Genomic DNA, 19,832 nt, shown 5'->3' with positions numbered 1-19,832 from the left:
TTGGAATCACAAATGCAATGCATGTCTTTGTTATATACCATGAAAATGTGTTTGAAAAGCACATGTCAGGGAATGGAGACAAGAAAACCTCCCAAGTCATTGAATATCCAGTTAAATCAGTCATTAGGAAATGGAAAGAGTGTGGCAGAGCTAGGAGTCTTCCAGAGCAGGCAATCATGCAAGATGAAGGCCGCCAAGAGAGCTCTGTTGACCCTGAAGGAGTTACAAGAGACTGTTTGGACAGCAAGTATCACCCGGCTGCTTCACCAGTTACAGCTTTATGGGAGAGTGGCAAAGAGAAGGCAGAAGAAGGCACATAGGAGACTTTGAAGTCAGCTAGAAGACGATTCTATGGTCTGATGAAACCAAATTTGAGGTTTGTGTCCATTACAATAACCGCCATTCACATGATCAAAATCACACCATCCCCGCCGTGAAGCATCAGGCTGTGGGGGTGCTGCTCTGCAGCAGGCTCTGTAAGGCTTGTGAGGGGAGAGTGAATGGAGTAACATACAGAAAAATCCTGGAAGAAGACATAATGCAGTGTGCTAGAAAGCTGCGCCTCGAGAGAAAATTTGTTGTCCAGCAAGACAGCAACCTCAAGCATAAAGCCAGAACTGCACAGGAATGGCTTCAAAACCACAATGTGAAATGTGCTGGCGTGGCCGAGTCAGAGTCCACATCTCAATCCAGTGGAGAATTTGTGGTTGGACTTGATAATGCTGCTCACTCGTGATCTCCATGACACCTGACAGAGCTCAAGCATGGGGAGAAATGGCTGTGTGGTGATGTGCAAAGCTGACTGAGCAGCAGCCTTAAGGCTTGTCATGGCTACCAAAAGCACATCTACTAAACACAGACATAAAGGGGGTTAGAATGCATGTGATTGTTTATTTAATTGTTACCATTTTGCAGAGATCTGTTTTTTCTGTTTGACATTAAAGAGTCTTTTTCTGTTGATCAGTGTCAAAAAAGCCAAATTAAATCCACTGTGGTTCAATGTTGTTTAAAAATAAAATGTGACGACGTCCAAGGCACCGTATATATTCAGTCAAACAGTGCCACCTACTGTCTAACATTAATACTTTTATATAACACCTGCTTTCTCCAAGTTGGGGTTACGGGAGCCAGAGCCTATCCAGGTGACAATTGGTAGTAAGTATGAAACCTCCCTGAAGAGGGCATCACAGTGCCCACTCCCACTCATGCCCACACACAGGGCCAATTAACCAAACTGACAGGTCTTTATGTAGGAGAAAGAATCCATCCTGACACAAGGGAAATGTGCAGACTCCACATAGACAATGACCTGGCACAAAATTCCAACCCACGGATGTCATGAAGCAGTAGTTGTGCCTACTGTGCCACCTATGATTTCACTTATTACGTGCAAGAATTCTGCAAAATGTGCTTTATGAATGATTGCTTTTTTTTAATATAAAGAATGTGATTTGGTCCCTTAGACATTGTGCCGTTTTTAAGAGTAGAAGGGCTCAGCTCACTTAGTCTAAACGCGTAAAACAAGCCCTGGCATCTCTTCTCCGCACACCTGCTTGTCATGGTGACCAGAACTGCCCAGTGTGCCAACAGTATTTCAGTGATTCGTGCTTACTACTTGTTCTTGATGATTCATACAGCCATGCCTTTTGTAATTACTTCTGCTTATTGCCAGCAAAATTAAAATGACACACTGGACAGATCAGTGGTTCACGTACTACCTTCATGCACTGCTGAGCACTCTTCACATTTCTCAGTTAGACATGAATTCACGGAAGTTGGCTTCAGTTGTGATGGCAGCAATTGACTTTCTGTAGAGGAATATTTATGACAAATGATTGGCAGCACCACCTTGAAGTAAGGAGACCAGGCTTCACATCCTGAGTGTCTCCTGCGTGAAGCTGGCATGTTCTCTTTGTGTCTGCACGAGTTTCCTCTGGGTGCTTCGATTTCCTCCCGCAACCCAAAAGCATGCAGGTTACGTACAGTGGGGTTGCTGATTTGTCCCAAGTGTGTGCATGTATTGCCTGTGTGTGTGTGTTGTAATAATGACAGCATTATAGATTATAGTTCTAGGGATAGTGAGGCATACACACGTGATGATCTTGCATTAACGGTAAATTCTGATGCCACTTCTGGTTTAAAGAGCTTTGAGCAAATTTCAAAGCTGCCATTCACTGACCTCCCGGGTGCAAGACTGATATATCAGATACAGAAAGTCCCTTATAGAATTTTAGTTGTTCATAAGTGACGGTACATCACCATTAACTGCGACTGAGCTAAGTGCACCTGCACAGCAACTCATCAGCACCACACATTGCAACAAAATTCCAAGGTGCCCATTTGGTCTGATGTCAGTTAGCTGCTGGCTTTCTTTGCAAATTGTTGTATACTAGCTGTGCTACTCGTCTAAGACAGGTTGAAATCTAATCAACATAGACCTCGATGTTAATGTTTGCAGTGCACCATCTACTGGAATGTGCTTTGTAATGCTTGTGGTAATAACATGCATTGCGTTTGTCATTCCAACAGATGGTGCATCACAAACATTTACAGTGATAATAGAATTACTACAAATGCTTGTGATGTGCCATCTGTTGGAATGACAAATGCAATGCATATGTCTCTGTTATATGCCCTTTGCTGTGAGATTCATAAATGCAGCATGAATGTTTGTGATGCATCATCTGTTGGAATGACAAATTTAGTGCATATGTCTCTGTTATATGCAATTCATAAAAGCAGTGTTAATGTTTGTGATGTGTCATCTGTTGGAACATTAAATATAATATATATGCCTCTATTATATGCCAGTTTGGTATGGGATTCATAATAGTGGTGTTCATTTTTGTGATGCGCCATCTGTTGGAATAAGAAATGCAATGCATATGCCTCTGTTATATGACATTTGGTATTGGATTAATAAATTCAGTGTTATTGTTTGTGATGTGTGATCTGTTGGAACAACAAATACAATGCATATGCCTCTATTATATGCTGTTTGGTGTGGGATTTGTTAAAGCAGTGTTAATGTTTGTGGTGTACCATCAGTTGGAATGACAAATGCAATGCATAGGTCTCTGTTATATGCCATTTGGTGTGCAATTCATAATAGCAGTGTTAGTGTTTGTGATGTGTTATCTGTTGGAATAAAAAGTGAAATGTATATGTCTTTATTATATGCCATTTGGTATGGGATTTATAAACCTAGTGTTAATGCTAGTGAAGTGTCATCTGTTGGAATGACTAATGCAACACATTTTATTACTAAAAATGTTTGTGAGTTGCCGTCTTTTGGAACAACAACTGCAATGCCTCTGTTATATACCATTTGGTATGGGATTTATAATAGCAGTCTTAATGTTTGTGAGGCACCATCTGTTGGGATGACAAATGCAGTGCCATTTGTTATGGGACTGATAAAACCAGAGTTACTATTTTTAATAATAATAATAATTCATTACATTTATATAGTGCTTTTCTCAGTATTTTTGATGCAGCATCTGTTGAAATGGCAAGAGATATAGCACCCGGAAAGGCACAGGGATACCCAGACATTTGTCTTTTTATTAATGTGGATGGTGACTTTTGGGGGGGGGGGGTGCAGGGGTGAACCTTGCCCAGGGCTCCACTTGGGCTTCAAGAGGCCCTGGCTGTAACTGATATTGGGTTGGCATTTAGTTTTGCCAAAGACGAACAGTATTAAGTGAAGTTATTTCTTAAAGATGTACAGCAGACAGGCATGTGTAGAATATTTTAACTCATCACTTTTAAATAACATATCACTTAACTGCGGGAAATTACAACTTTTCTGAAAAGATATGTGATTTCTCATTGCTTTAAATGCCACAGTGAACATTGCTCGTTCTGTTTCTTGTTCTCTCCTCCTTCTTTATTTATTCATCTATTGATAGAAATGTGAACATCACTTGCCAACCATATTTCTTTGCTAAGACATCTTTTTAACTCTTTGTTTGTACTTTGCCTTACCAGATGGCCTCATTGACTGTATGGACCCAGACTGTTGTCTCCAAATCCCTTGCCAATCCAACCCACTGTGCCGGGGCTCACGTGATCCTCTTCAGATCATTCAGCAGAGCAAGTCGCCCTCGCAGAAAGTGAAGTCGTTCTATGACAGGGTGAAGATGTTAGTCGGCCGGGACAGCACTCACATCATTCCTGCAGACAACCCCTTTAATGCCAGGTATTCATTCAACTTCTTGACCAATAATGAATGCTGCTTATAAGTTATCTTCTTTTGCCTCATAATGTCTACCAATGCTAAATATACGATTACACCTTAAAATTTCTTGTCCCACGCGATAGTCTGTATTCAGACTTTTTGAACATTAGAACAAGGTGGACGGCATCAGGCCATTCAACCCAACAAACCTGCCGGTCCAATCCATTCAGTTCTTCCAAAATAACATCAAGTCAAGTTTTGAAAGTCCCTGAAGTCCTGCTGTTTATCCCACTCCTTGGTCTCTTATTCCATGTGTCTGTGGTTCTCTGTGTGAAGACAGACTTCCTAATGTTTGTGTAGAATTTACGCTGATCAGTTTTCCAGCGGTGTCCCAGTGTTCACACAGTACTTCAAATGAGGTCTAACCAGTGCGTTATAAAGTTTTGGTGTCCACTGAAATGTATGGGCAAGTTGAGAACAGTATAAAGAGGAGAGGTTGTGCCAGGCATCTGCTGGAACCAATCCCAGCCAACACAGGGCAGGAACAAACCCTGGGTGCCAGCCCACCGCAGGGCACACGCACCAAGCACAGACTAGGGACAATTTAGGATCACCAATGCACCTAACCTGCATGTCTTTGGACTGTGGGAGGAAACCCACACAGACACGGGAAGAACATGCAAATTCCACGCAGGGAGGTACCCGGGAAGCGAACCCGGGTCTCCTAACTGCGAGGCAGCAGCACTACCCACTGTGCCACCGTGCTGCCCGGGTTTTAAAAGTTTACTTCGAATTTGTGTTCCTCATCAAATGGTGCCTTGTCCTTCACTCGGTTATCTGGGTCACGGAGCACACCTCCAAAACAATGAAGGAATGCTCTCCGTATCTATCAATCTGCCTTATTTCAGTCACATTCTGCCCTTCTCTACCTCACAAACACTCATGCTTGTCGACTCTGGATTTCCCCACTAAGCTCCTTCTTCATCCTGCTCTTTCCTTCACTCATCTTCTAAGAGATCTGTCTGTACAAGTCAAACCCCCTCTCCCAGCTCCATCACGTACAGCACTACACCCTTGCCGCTTCCTCATAATCCATTATCAGCCATTTGCACATCTCACGCAGCCCTCCTCTTTAGCTCTTCATCCACGAGGTAACACAAAATCTCTGACCCATCTTGGCATCTACTGAGGCCTCTGCGCAGGAGTAGCAGCTGAGTGGGACTTCTGACCAGCATAGCTGTGTCATAGTTGTCCTCACTACTAGAGGAATGCTCTTCTGATCCCACCGCTAACACCAGTATGACGACCAGTATAAATAAACCTTCAAAGTATACGAGATCTGTCCTGAAAGTATCCAGCCATTTAATATGAAAAATAGATACATTTATTGAAGAAGATACAAGACACAAGAAACATGGTACATAGGATAATAACACCCCTCCATCTACAGTGCATCCAGAAAGTATTCACAGCGCATCACTTTTTCCACATTTTGTTATGTTACAGCCTTATTCCAAAATGGATTCAATTCATTTTTTTCCTCAGAATTCTACACACAACACCCCATAATGACAACATGAAAAAAGTTTACTTGAGGTTGTTGCAAATTTATTAAAAATAAAAACATTGAGACAGCACATGTACATAAGTATTCACAGCCTTTGCCATGAAGCTCAACATTGAGCTCAGGTGCATCCTGTTTCCCCTGATCATCCTTGAGATGTTTCTGCAGCTTCATTGGAGTCCACCTGTGGTAAATTCAGTTGACTGGACATGATTTGGAAAGGCACACACCTGTCTATATAAGGTCCCACAGTTGACAGTTCATGTCAGAGCACAAACCAAGCATGAAGTCAAAGGAATTGTCTGTAGACCTCCGAGACAGGATTGTCTCGAGGCACAAATCTGGGGAAGGTTACAGAAACATTTCTGCTGCTTTGAGGGTCCCAATGAGCACAGTGGCCTCCATCATCCGTAAGTGGAAGAAGTTCGAAACCACCAGGACTCTTCCTAGAGCTGGCCGGCCATCTAAACTGAGCGATCGAGGGAGAAGGGCCTTAGTCAGGGAGATGACCAAGAACCCGATGACCTCCAGAGGTCCTCTGTGGAGAGAGGAGAACCTTCCAGAAGGACAACCATCTCTGCAGCAATCCACCAATCAGGCCTGTATGGTAGAGTGGCCAGACGGACGCCACTCCTTAGTAAAAGGCACATGGCAACCCGCCTGGAGTTTGCCAAAAGGCACCTGAAGGACTCTCAGACCATGAGAAAGAAAATTCTCTGGTCTGATGAGACAAAGATTGAACTCTTTGGCGTGAATGCCAGGAATCACGTTTGGAGGAAACCTGGCACCATCCCTACAGTGAAGCATGATGGTGGCAGCATCATGCTGTGGGGATGTTTTTCAGCAGCAGGGACTGGGAGACTAGTCAGGATAAAGGGAAAGATGACTGCAGCAATGTACAGAGACATCTTGGATGAAAACCTGCTCCAGAGCGCTCTTGACCTCAGACTGGGGCGACGGTTCATCTTTCAGCAGGACAACGACCCTAAGCACACAGCCAAGATATCAAAGGAGTGGCTTCAGAACAACTCTGTGAATGTCCTTGAGTGGCCCAGCCAGAGCCCAGACTTGAATCCGATTGAACATCTCTGGAGAGATCTTAAAATGGCTATGCACCGACGCTTCCCATCCAACCTGATGGAGCTTGAGAGGTGCTGCAAAGAGGAATGGGCGAAACTGGCCAAGGATAGGTGTGCCAAACTTGCGGCATCATATTCAACAAGACTTGAGGCTGGAATTGCTGCCAAAGGTGCATCGACAAAGTATTGAGCAAAGGCTGTGAATACTTATGTACATGTGTTTTCTCAGGTTTTTTATTTTTAATAAATTTGCGAAAACCTCAAGTAAACTTTTTTCACGTTGTCATTATGGGGTGTTGTGTGTAGAATTCTGAGGAAAAAAATGAATTTAATCCATTTTGGAATAAGGCTGTAACATAACAAAATGTGGAAAAAGTGATGCGCTGTGAATACTTTCTGAATGCACTGTATATGAGGACGCGAATAATAATTGATATCAGCAAGCCATTATTAGAATGTACATCGACGAGACAAACATTTTAAAGCACAAATGTGATGTACAGACTGCATTTTAGTTCTCTTTCAAGAGGGCTAATGCTGCGTATTTGCACTGAAAACCTAAATTGTGTGTATGCAGCTTTCCACAATATTATTAATTTTTTAAATCTGAATCACGGGTGTGGTATTCCCATATGTGGTGTGGCGTCCTATTCTTTTTTTTTTTGTGCAGCACTTTTGAACTGCCACTTAGGTGTTATCACCTCCCCCCCCCCCCCCACCCCCAGACTGTCTGTCTCTCCCTCCCTCCCATCAGCCTGACAATCGATAGAGTGATGGTGCTTTGTGGCACTCAATTCATCACGTGGGACAAGACCCCACACCCTAGCCCCCCAAATTAATAAATCCATTCAGAATCTTCACATATGTTGTTCACATCTACTCAGCAGTAAAAAGAAAAAAAAAATGAGAGGAACCCCACGTGCCGTCATGTTGGCGCTCAAAAGACTTGGGAGCATTTTGGATTTTGGAATTTGCGGACTAGGGATATTCAGGCTGTGTGAAGCTAGGCAAGCATTTTGAGCAAAAGACCAATATGGTACATTTTTAGGGTGTTAATTAAGGTCATTTTGTCCGAGTTAAAGCAGAAGAAACAGCGCATGTGATTTACTGAATGGCACTCATCCATAACACGGCTTTGTTTCTCTTGCTGTTTGAACTGAGCTGTACCCATTTGTTGATGACTTGCAGATTGTGGTTTAAACAAATTCACAGGTCTTCAAAATTAAACTCATAAAAACTTGTTTTAATTGTAAAAAGCTGTTTTTATTTGCTTTCACGGACATAATAAAAAATCTAATTAAAATGCTTCCATCACATTGCATTTAGGTGCAAAATTGAAATTATATTAAAATTTAACGAATGGCATAATTTAGTCTTGTATACAATATTGTACTAAATCAATTTAACGTGAGAACATTTAGTCAATCAAGCAACACGGCAGTGCAGTGGTAGTGCTGGTGACTCACAGTAAGTGGACCAGGGGTCATCCCTGCATGGAGTCTGCATGTTCTCCACTGGAGTCCAGTTTCCCCCCACTGACCAAAAGCATGCAGGGTAGGTGAACTGGTGATGCCAATTTGGCCCCACTGCATGTGTATGTGTGTGTGTGTGTTCGTCCTGCAATGGACTGGCGCCCTGTCCAGGGTTGGTTCCTGCCTTGTGCCCTATGCTATCTGAGTTATGCTCCATTCCTGCAAAACTGGTCTTGATTAAACGGGTCAGAAAATGGCATGTCATTTAGTCAATCTGATACTTTTAAACATACTGTACATGCCAAGAACAGGACACTACAAGTTCAGTGACTTACACCACATTTCTTTTGCTTTTGTCACTTCTTCGTTTTCTTGTTTGGTGGCTCCCCATTTGTCCACCATTTTCTGGTGTATCGTTATGAATCCCCCCAGCAGTAGTCTGCCATCATACTGACACCCTAATGTCCCTGCTTCCTTCACTCCATGTTTTTGATATCCTGATGGAATCCTTCAGCCAGCTCTTCACTCACTGTTCCAAGATTTCCGGAGAAAAATTCCAAAGGTGAATCCAAAACTTTGACACTCGTATTGCATCCCAGTTTAATTAGCTTAACTAATACATTTGTCACAATCTACTATTTAATAAAACAGTAAGGCCTGTGTGCCCATTCCCTCTGAAAAATTTGATTGGTCAGTTTGGGTTTGGTGTGATTGGTCAGTTTGGCTTTGGTGACGCAATCGAAAGAAGTATAAGATGCACGAGGCACGGTGAGAAGCAGGAATTACAGGATCGCGCTCGAGAGACAAAGCACCGGTGAACAGACGCACGCTATCAAGAGTCGCCTGGACAGGAGGTGAGAAGGCGACCTCAAAAATGATGAGAGTCTGAAGAGCAGGCTTCATGGGAACACACTCGAGAGACGGAGCGCCGGTGAAGAGACAGTCACACACATGCGAATACAGAGGAAAGGTGCTGTAGGTACACGTACAACAAGGGATAGCAACTGTTTTTGAATTTTTGTATTACTTAGTGTTTTATCATATAAGGACTCATGGTTGTCCTATTTCTTCTTTTATACGCTTTAATGCCCAGACCTTAATAAAATGCCAAAAATCCCATAGATCAGGTAGCACTTCCTTCCCCTTTCCCTTCTACATACACTCACCGGCCACTTTATTAGGTACACCTGTTCAACTGCTTGTTGATGCAAATATGTAATCAGCCGATCACATGGCAGCAACTCAATGCATTTCGACCTGTAGGCCTTGTGAAGACGACCTGCTGAAGTTCAAACCAAGATCAGAATGGGAAGAAAGGGGATTGAAGTGACTTTGAACCTGGCATGGCTGTTGGTTCCAGAAGGGCTGGTCAGAGTATTTCATAAACTGCTGATCTACTGGGGTTTTCACACACAACCATCTCTATGGTTTACAGAGAATGGTCCAAAAAAGGGAAAATATCTCGTAATCGTTGTCTGGGTGAAAATGCCTTGTTGATGCCAGAGGTCAGAGGAGAATGGCCAGATTGCTTTGAGCTGATAGAAAGGTAACAGTAACTCAAATAAGCACTCGTTACAACTGAGGTGTGCAGAAGAGCATCTCTAGACGCACAGCATGTCGAACCTTGAAGCATATGGGTTACAGCAGCAGGAGACCACACCAGGCGCCACTCCTCTCAGAACAGGCAACTGAGGGTACAATTAGCATGGGCTCACCTAAATTGGACAAAAGAAGACTGGAAAAACGTTGACTGGTCTGACAAGTGTTGATTTCTTCTGCGACATTCGGATGGTAGGCTCAGAATTTGGTGTCAACAACATGAAAGCATGGATCCATCCTGCTTTACAGTATATCAATGGATCAGACTGGTGGTGCTGGTGGTATAATGGTGTGGGGGATATTTTCTCTGCACACGTTGGGCCCCTTAGTACCAACTGAGCATCATTTAAATGCCACAGCCTACCTGAGTATTGCTGCTGAGCATGCCCATCCCTTTATGACCGCAGTTTGCCCATTATCTGATGGCTCCTTCCAGCAGGATAACACATCATGTCACAAAGCTCAAATCATCTCAGACATGACGATGAGTTCACTGGACTGAAATGGATTCCACAGTCACCAGATCTCAATCCAATCAAGCACCTTTGGGATGTGGTGGAACGGGAGATTTGCATCATGGATGTGCAGCCAACAAATCTGCAGCAACTGCGTGATGCTATCATGTCAATATGGACCAAAATCCCTGAGGAATGTTTCCAGCACCTTGTTAAATTGATGAGATAGATAGATAGATAGATAGATAGATAGATAGATAGATAGATAGATAGATAGATAGATAGATAGATAGATAGATAGATAGATAGATAGATAGATAGATAGATAGATAGATAGATAGATAGATAGATAGATAGATAGATAGATAGATAGATAGATAGATAAATACTTTATTAATCCCAAGGGGAAATTCACATACTCCAGCAGCAGCATACTGATAAAGAACAATATTAAATTAAAGAGTGATAATTCAATGTAGGTATAACAGACAATAACTTTGTATAATGTTAACGGTTACACCCCCGGGTGGAATTGAAGAGTCGCATAGTGTGGCGGAGGAACGATCTCCTCAGTCTGTCAGTGGAGCAGGACGGTGACAGCAGTCTGTCGCTGAAGCTGCTCCTCTGTCTGGAGATGATCCTGTTCAGTGGATGCAGTGGATTCTCCATGATTGACAGGAGTCTGCTCAGCGCCCGTCGCTCTGCCACAGATGTCAAACTGTCCAGCTCCATGCCTACAATAGAGCCTGCCTTCCTCACCAGTTTGTCCAGGTGTGAGGCGTCCCTCTTCTTTATGCTGCCTCCCCAGCACACCACCGCGCAGAAGAGGGCGCTCGCCACAACCGTCTGATTAAACATCTGCAGCATCTTATTGCAGATGTTGAAGGACACCCGCCTTCTAAGGAAGTATAGTCGGCTCTGTCCTCTCTTGCACAGAGCATCAGTATTGGCAGAAGAATTCATGACATGAAGAATTACAGCAGTTCTGAAGGCAAAAGGGGGACCAACGTTGTATTAGCAAGTGGCCAGTGAGTGTAGATAATTAGAGTAAAGAAACAGGCTGGAGTTAATTATTGATGCAATACCTAAAAATACTAAGGAGGCAGAACATTACGTGAATATTGGTAAACTATACCCTTACAGCCTAAGCAGCAGTGCATCTTGTGTCCATAGGCGGCTCTCAGCTTATCTTCAGTCTATGATGGTCTTTGCTACCACATGACCTTTGAATGGAGCATTGAAACGGACCACATGCCTGCCACAGTATGGCTGCCGAGATTGAGTTGTCTTCATCATGGTCTTCTCTTCATGGCCAGATGGTGAGAGAGAGAGAGAGGTAAAGACACAATGACCAACTTTATACCATAAAACAGAAACCAATGGGGTGTCGTAGTACAGAATGGTCCCTGATTCAAAACTAATCATAAACAGCCATCCTTTAGACCAACAGAATTAGTGTTCCAGTCCCTTCCTGACCAGTGACCAATGAAAGCACTCAGGTACAAGTTGTCCTCCAGTTGCTTTGTTTAGTCAGTTTATGACCCTCCTGAGGTGGGTGTCTTACAGTCTCTAAGTCCAAACACAGTCAATCTTGCCAAGCTGGTCTGATGCTCAATCCACCTCACCATAAATTCCTCATCCCAAGTCCGTCCTTAAGACTGGGGTGTTGGTTAAGTGAACATCAAAGCACTGCTGTTCTCACCAATGAAGTCAAACATGTCTCCTGAAACACTATCTGATATTACATTTGCTTTGTCTACTTTACAAATAAAGACATGCAAAATATTTATCAACTTCTGTGCTAGAAATCAGTCCGCCACACTTGTCCTCAACAGGTGCCATGGCTTGGTTATTTATAATTTGGATCTTTATTGTTACCTCAAAACTTGATAATCAAAGCTGTCATTTCAGGTCGTACATCTCACCATCAATTTCGGCATCAGAACTCAATTTTCTCTCAACTCAATTTATCCTCAGACTATCTTTCCACACAGATACATCAAACAGGCTCCATCTTTTGACAGGGCTTTGACAAACTGCTTCAGTGAACCAAACTTACTGTAATATGAAGTGGTGGTAGCAGCACCTTACCCGGATCTGCCAAGCGTGGGCACCGAGTTGTCACTTTTTTTTCATTACTCCTGAACCCAATGTCAGTCCTTGGCTTGGCTGTACCACTCACACTGGGCATCTAATGGCTTCACATGCTGCTACCTGCTGCCATGACTCATCACTGCTGTGTCTTCTACTGTAGCCTTTATTATGAAGTAAAATAACTGTTTTACTTTGAACATTTGTTTTAATATTAGAGAATGTTAAAGTCAAACAGAGGATTATTAACATAAAATATTGATATTTAAGTAACTATACTTTGAAGACAATAAACAAAAGCTATAATTGAGGGCTAAAAAATCTGTTTTATGAAAAAAAATGTTATGTACTGGAGAACAATGGTTTTCATTTTTTGAAATCGGCATATAAAAAAATCACATGAAATAATCAAAATATTTTTTTTGTCGAATGTATGCTTGTGTTTTTATCAAAATTTAGTCCAGTTTGGTCAAGAAGCCTACTTGATGTGTTCAATTTTTTTTGTCTTTTTCCTCCAAGCTTGGCATCCTTGATTAGAGGACAGGTTTTAACCACAGATGGCACTCCGCTGGTTGGAGTCAATGTTTCCTTTATGAAGTACCCGCAGTATGGATACACATTAACTCGCCAGGATGGCACGTAAGTTGTCACCTTTGTCATGTCCGTTTGAAGTGGGGGGCTTCATATGACCTGGCAGAAGCTCTAATGAAAGCCGCTTTGTGCTTTGCTATGAGGAGCCCTAACACCTCATTGTGGTCCTGCATGTTTTTGTTCTGCTTTTTTGCTACCCTTTTGTTAAAGAAGACATTTTCAATTTATACATTTTAGTTTAGGTTGCCTAATTTTTCTTTATATTCATATTTTCATATTGTAAATTAAGCAACGGACACATCATATAGGGTTTTGGCAGCTTGTACACTGAAAGTGATTGAAATCGAAATTGCAAGTCAGGTGACAGAAGCGGTGATGTCCACTTAGAGTACAATACAATACAATTTATTTTTGTACAGCCCAAAATCACACAGGAAGTGCCGCAATGGGCTTTAACAGGCCCTGCCTCTTGACAGCCCCCCAAGCCTTGACTCTTTAAGAAGACAAGGAAAAACTCCCAAAAAAAACCTATTAGGGAAAAAATGGAAGAAACCTTGGGAAAGGCAGTTCAAAGAGAGACTCCTTTCCAGGTAGGTTGGGCGTGCAGTGGGTGTCAAAAAGAAGGGGGTCGATACAATACAATACAATACACAGAACAGAACAAATCCTCAATAAAAAATTTAAAAATTTTTTGAATTATGGAGCAGAATTTAACAGTAGATGATATCACTTACTGCGGTGGGTTGGCACCCTGCCCAGGATTGTTTCCTGCCTTGTGCCCTGTGTTGGCTGGGATTGGCTCCAGCAGACCCCCGTGACCCTGTGTTCGGATTCAGCGGGTTGGAAAATGGATGGATGGATGGATGATATCACTTAATAAGATTTAGATAATTTTAGACTCCTGGAGACCTCATCCATCAAGCTGCCTCCCCCATTTGGCCATTCCACGGCTGAAACAGCGCTGGGCCAGCCAATCCGATGAAAGGACCCCTCTTTCTCACGATTCTTGCGATCCTCCATCAGGGATGACTTTACCTTAGGCAGGCAAAACAACTTGGCAGCTGGGCCGTGGTACCAAGTGCCACATTTGAGTACCGAGAAGAGAAACAGAATAGGTGAGGGTTAGTATCCAATTCTAACTATCATGTTACTTATGTTATAGTGCTAATGACTGACAACAGAGATGCAGTCTGTACAGTTAATCAGCAGCTCTAGTCAGGATATGCTAAACTGAAGTAGTGAGTCTTCAGCCGGGATTTAAAAGCTGAGACCGAAGGGGCATCTCTTATAGTAGCAGGCAGACCATTCCACAGTTTAGGGGCCCTGTAACTAAAAGCTCGACCTCCCATTGTTATTTTATTAATCTTTGAAATCATAAGCAGACCAGCATCTTGAGATCTTAATGTGCGCTCAGGTTTGTAAGTCATGATAAGTTCAGACAAGTAAGCTGGACCTCGGCCATTTAATGCTTTATATGTTAAAAGAAGGATTTTGAAATGTGCCCTAAACTTAACTGGGAGCCAGTGTAAGAATTTAAGAACTGGAGTTGTGTGTTCATATTTTCTTGTTCTTATTATAATTCTTGCAGCCACATTTTGGATTAACTGGAGGCTGTATAAAGAACAGTTTGAACATCCAGTGAACACCGCATTGCAGTAGTCAATCCTACTAGAGATAAATGCATGAATTAATTTCTCAGAAATTAATCTCACTTCAGACAAGTTGTGGGCAGGGCCAATTTTCAAAGTGGAGGCGTGGACTCAGGGTGGGGGGGCGTAACCTGGAAGTGACCTCAGAGGTGGAAGGCTCATCAATCATCCATTCTGTAGAGGGAGGAAGAGAAAAGGCAACAGCACAACCCTCTGGTTTAGATGTGTCCTGAGGTTGTCTCCCACATTGTACGTGTGTGACAATATCCCACATGTGATTGTCTTTTCAGGTTTGATTTGATTGCAAACGGAGGGGCCTCCCTGACGCTTCATTTTGAGCGGGCTCCATTTATGAGTCAAGAGCGCACCGTGTGGCTACCTTGGAACAGTTTCTATGCTATGGACACCATGGTGATGAAGACTGAGGAAAACTCCATCCCGAGCTGTGATCTAAGTGGCTTTGTGCGGCCAGACCCCATCATTATCTCCTCTCCACTGTCTTCGTTCTTCAGTTCCAGGCCTGGACAAAGCCCCATTGTTCCAGAAACTCAAGTGAGAGAATTTAAAAGAATTGAAAGTCACTTTAAAAAAAAAACGATGCCTGAAAAGATTATTATTTACTCTGGCCGTATTTAGCCATTGTTTGGCATTAATAAGACGGCTCATGCATGTTTTTTTTTTTTTTTTTTTATTGTAAGGATCACCTTGAGCTGCAGGGAGATGACAGGCTTGTTTTATGTTACTGGCACGAGGATGTAGAGTATGAATGTATTTTTCAGCAGTCTATAAAATTGGTTGGCTTGCACACATATGAATCAGTCACTTAAATTATATAATGCCTTTCAAAGGTAAGGCTAGCCTTGAAGCACTTTATAGATTAGGATAATGCTGCCTCACTTTATAATGTACGCATACCAATAATGCAAAGCTTGGCATCACTCAGACCTTTCACTTCTGTAGTGCATCTTTTGTTGGTAAGTTAAGCTGCCTCAAGTCACTTTACCACATTAAAAATGAATATTTCCGTGTATCAGGTCAGGTCAATTCGAGGAGTGCGCACTGATAAAGTTCATCACCGCACCCACCACATGACAAAACAGCTCGGGGTCCTGGTTGGCAAACTCCCCAGGCAGACACACAGTCCATTCCCACCCTCTGGAAATGACCCTCTATCTGCCTGCCAGGTGTTACGTGGGCATCCCCTTGGCTTGGTCCAGCCACTCGGGTCCTCACCCTCAAGGAACCGCACCCCATGGCCATAGTGTCATAACTGATGCTCCCTCAGAATGCAGGTAATGTGCCTGTTTCAGGACTCTATGAGCAACACAAAGTCCAACCAGTGGTACCCTCTCCAATGAGACACAGTACCGAAGGAGTCCAGTCTTCATCTCGGGTCACTGGATAGCGTCCATGTCTCACAACCAGTAAGCACCAGGACTCTAAAGACTTGGACCTTAATCCTTTTGCATAGATATCGGGGGCACCACACACCCCTTTCCAGTGACCTCATGCCCCCCCCCCCCCCCATGCTCTCCAAATCCGTCTACTGACTTCATAGGAAGAGTCACCAGAGACATGAATGTCACTGCTGAGGTAAGCAAACCTCTCAACGAGGTCGACACTCTCACCGCAGATAGTCACCCAGCTGATGGCTGTGCCCAAGAGGTCATTGAAAACATGTATCAGCAAAAAAAATGGAGCCAAATGAAATAAACTGCAACAAATTCTGCTATTCTGCCATTTAAATTATTACAGTAAATGGGTACAGTCGGGGTGGGAAGGCAAACGTCCATCGTCATCAGCCTCATATGCTTCAGAGATACAGGAGACCAGCCATCAAACTGGCACCAGTCAACTTGTAGGAATTTACTTTTATCCAAAGCGACTTACAAAAGAGGTCAACCTAATCGATTAAACATCAGTCTGGGAGACTGTTTAGGCATAAGTGTTACAGGACAAGGTTATAAAATTGATCATCCCAAGTGAAGAGCTCAGAACAAAAATACAAGAACCTAACAGATGATATCAGTTAGGGTTTATTGGCAGGGTCTTCAAATGCTTCTGAAACACATTGAGGTAATCTGAGGTTTGGATGGAGGTGGGCAGCTTGTTCCACCAACTAGGGGCGACACATGAAAAGAGTCTGGACTGAGGTTTAAGACCACTCAAACATGGCCCCACCAGACACCTTTCATCAGCACCATCAAGCCGTCTGGCCACTCTGCCATGAACACCTGATTGATGGAGTGCTGCTAAAATAGTCGTTCTTCTAATAGGACCTCCCATCTCAGTAGAGGACTTCTGAAGTTCTATTAGATTGACCTTTGGGTTCTTGGTCATCTCCCTTGACAAAACTCTTTACTTCCCCAGTTACTCAGTTTGGCTGTAGAAAAAGTCCGCTTCACAATTATTGAGGCCACTGTGCTCTTGGGAACACTCAAAGCTTTAGAAATGCGTTTATCCCGCTGACCTGATCTATGATGCCTCACCATAATTTGTTCAGAGAGGTGTACAGAGAGTTCCTTGGACTTCATGGCTTGGGTTTCATCCTGGCATGCAGTGTGAACTGTGCAGCCATCTATAAAGAGGTACACATGTGCCTTTCGCTATGATGTTCAGTCAGTCCAGTTTGCCACTGGTGGTCTCCAGTCAAGTTCTAAACACAACTCAAGAAGAAATAAAGCAAACAGGGTGCACCTGACTACAGTTTGGAGTGTCACAACAAAGGGTCTGAATACTTAATGAGAGATTTCATTTTGTGATTTGTAATAAATTTGCAAACATTTCTGAAAACATGTTGTTATGGGTTATTGAGTGTAGACCAATTGGGGAAAATGGCAAATGTCTCCATTAAAAGGTAAATCTCCCAACACAATAACGTGCGCAATAAGTGAAGGGGTCCAAATACTATCCACTGTATGCTAAGCTAATGGAGTCTGCCATTTTAGAAGTTCCAAGAAGATCAAATTCCTCCCTTAGAGGCCATAGAGAGCCAATGCTTACCCACAGCACTGGTTGCAAGTCAAGATGGTATCTCAAATAAGTGGCCCATACAGCATTGGCATGTCTGCTTAACATGTACAGAGAGAAATCAACACCATGTTTTTGGGTAACAGGAGAAGCAGAAGTTAACTGTGAAGTAATTTGTCCAGGGTGGCACAGGGCATCACTGGAAAACAGTGCTGGTCAAAGCCTTTTTGGAGCTCTGTCCAGGGTTTTTTTTTTATAGCGGGTAGTCTGTATCATTCGACTTTGATGACCTATTGGCCCCCCTCAGTGGTGCAACCCCTTCATTAGCACAAACAGCACCCCTTTGTGTATATACCGTGGACTTTATGGAGCTGGCACCCCGTGAAGTATGGAGCATGTGCATTTCTACTTTCGTAAACGCCACGCAGTGAATAACTACGCCAATTCAGTATCCACAGATTGAGGGGTTTGGGTGGGGAGTTTTTGGGGGTGTTCCTCGGTGCCTGGAGTGCATACCCCTTAACTTTTATAAATGGTACCCCTCAGATTAAGGCACCCTAGGCTGCCACCTTTATCACTTAATGGATTGACAGGCACTGATAGAGAACCACTTTCTAATAAATATAAGCATTCAAGTGTTGGTTCTCCAGATCAGACTGTATGTACAATCAATGAACGCCAAGGATGATGGGAATCTTCACAACACACCTAGTTGAGTTTAACGTTTCAACGCTTTTGTCCAGAATATAGAGCACATAATGGCTATTGTACATTTCTAACAGCAAATACCCATGCCTACAGGCAGACATTAAATGGTACCCATACTGTTATTGACAGATTTTGCGTCTTTAAAATTCCATGATAAAGGTTTATTTATTATTTACTAGCTGATTACCCAGTGGCTTCGCTCACTGAGTGCAAGGGAAAAAAATAAAATGTAGTATTTATAAAATAAGTTTGCTAATTGCCAATTTTATTTTTCAACAAATAAAGAGCATTTACAATAACATAGAAATCAATATAAACAACATTATTAACATCATTATCATATGAGAATGTGAAGTAATATATAAGAAGCACATTGCATATAAATATAAATTATTAAACAGTAAAATCTTCTATAATACACTACCGTGGCTGTTCGTTTGTCCAGGATTTTAAATCACCTGTAGCTCGCAAACCGATTCACCTATTGACTTGAAATTTGGTACACATATACTACGTGACGTCTACTATCCGCTTTCAGGGTGATGATTTTATTACTCTTTTTACTTTTATTTTATTTTATTGTAGAATCAACTCTCGGCAGCGTGCAGCAGGGTGGCCATACAGCGCACGCGTACGGGCGCCGTTCTCATTCCCTACCACCTTCGCTAATCATTCATGAGGCAGATTAAAGACTTAAGTGCCAGATTAAGTGAAAGATTAAAGAAAACATACTAAGTAATTACAACACAAAAACTAACTTAATCAGTTTTAACGCAAACAGATGCCGACGAAAGAGGAATCTGCTCAGGAAGCAGCAAGTGCATCAACCTCTGAGCAAACGAATGCTAAATGTACAGAGAAAGAGAATGAATACTATGAATGCTCAAGTCAAGTGTATTCGTGCAGTGCGCCGTTACTGGTATTTTGATAAAAGAATGTTTGTGTATGTCCTGCGGTGGGTTGGCACCCTGCCCGGGATTGGTTCCTGCCTTGTGCCCTGTGTTGGCTGGGATTGGCTCCAGCAGACCCCTGTGACCCTGTGTTCGGATTCAGCGGGTTGGAAAATGGATGGATGAATGGATGGAATTTGAACAACATATAAAAAGCGTATAAATTATTAAACAGTAAAACATTAACATTTAAGAAGTAAAAATAAATTGAGTACTACTGCAGTGCTTTTGGGTATACTACATTTTTTGTTTGCCCATTACGTGCATAAATGTATACATTTTTTGGTGTACCTACCCAAGAACACGCGACATATAACTGACCGTGGGAGAAGCATGGATTTTAAACACGCGTTGAGTTCATCTGCCGGTGTCCCTCGTGGAATAACTGGTAATGTTTGACGAAAATCTCCTGCGAGTAAACCGACAGTACCTCCCATTATTTTGGTAGGATCTGAGATCTTGCATTGTTCGGTTCAAGGCTTCATAAGCTCTTTTATGTGCCATGGTGCACTCATCCCAAACTA

General features: G+C 42.7%; 1 protein-coding gene across 5 annotated transcripts in view; it reads left to right on the top strand.

Moving 5' to 3' along the window:
* The window catches only part of tenm2b (teneurin transmembrane protein 2b), a 1,820,998-nt gene that overhangs the window by 1,684,162 nt on the left and 117,004 nt on the right, over nucleotides 1-19,832 (top strand). For all 5 annotated transcript variants that reach the window (XM_051934201.1, XM_051934200.1, XM_051934199.1 and 2 more), the window contains 3 exons: nucleotides 3,991-4,201; nucleotides 12,960-13,079; nucleotides 14,971-15,232. In XM_051934201.1, the coding sequence (XP_051790161.1) occupies nucleotides 3,991-4,201; nucleotides 12,960-13,079; nucleotides 14,971-15,232 (593 nt within the window). The remainder of the gene's footprint in view (nucleotides 1-3,990; nucleotides 4,202-12,959; nucleotides 13,080-14,970; nucleotides 15,233-19,832) is intronic.

Source organism: Erpetoichthys calabaricus, chromosome 11, assembly GCF_900747795.2.
Source record: "Erpetoichthys calabaricus chromosome 11, fErpCal1.3, whole genome shotgun sequence".
Taxonomy (NCBI): Eukaryota; Metazoa; Chordata; class Cladistia; order Polypteriformes; family Polypteridae; genus Erpetoichthys; species Erpetoichthys calabaricus.
Note: the sequence above shows the minus strand (reverse complement) of the source record. Positions and strands in the feature narration are given on the sequence as shown.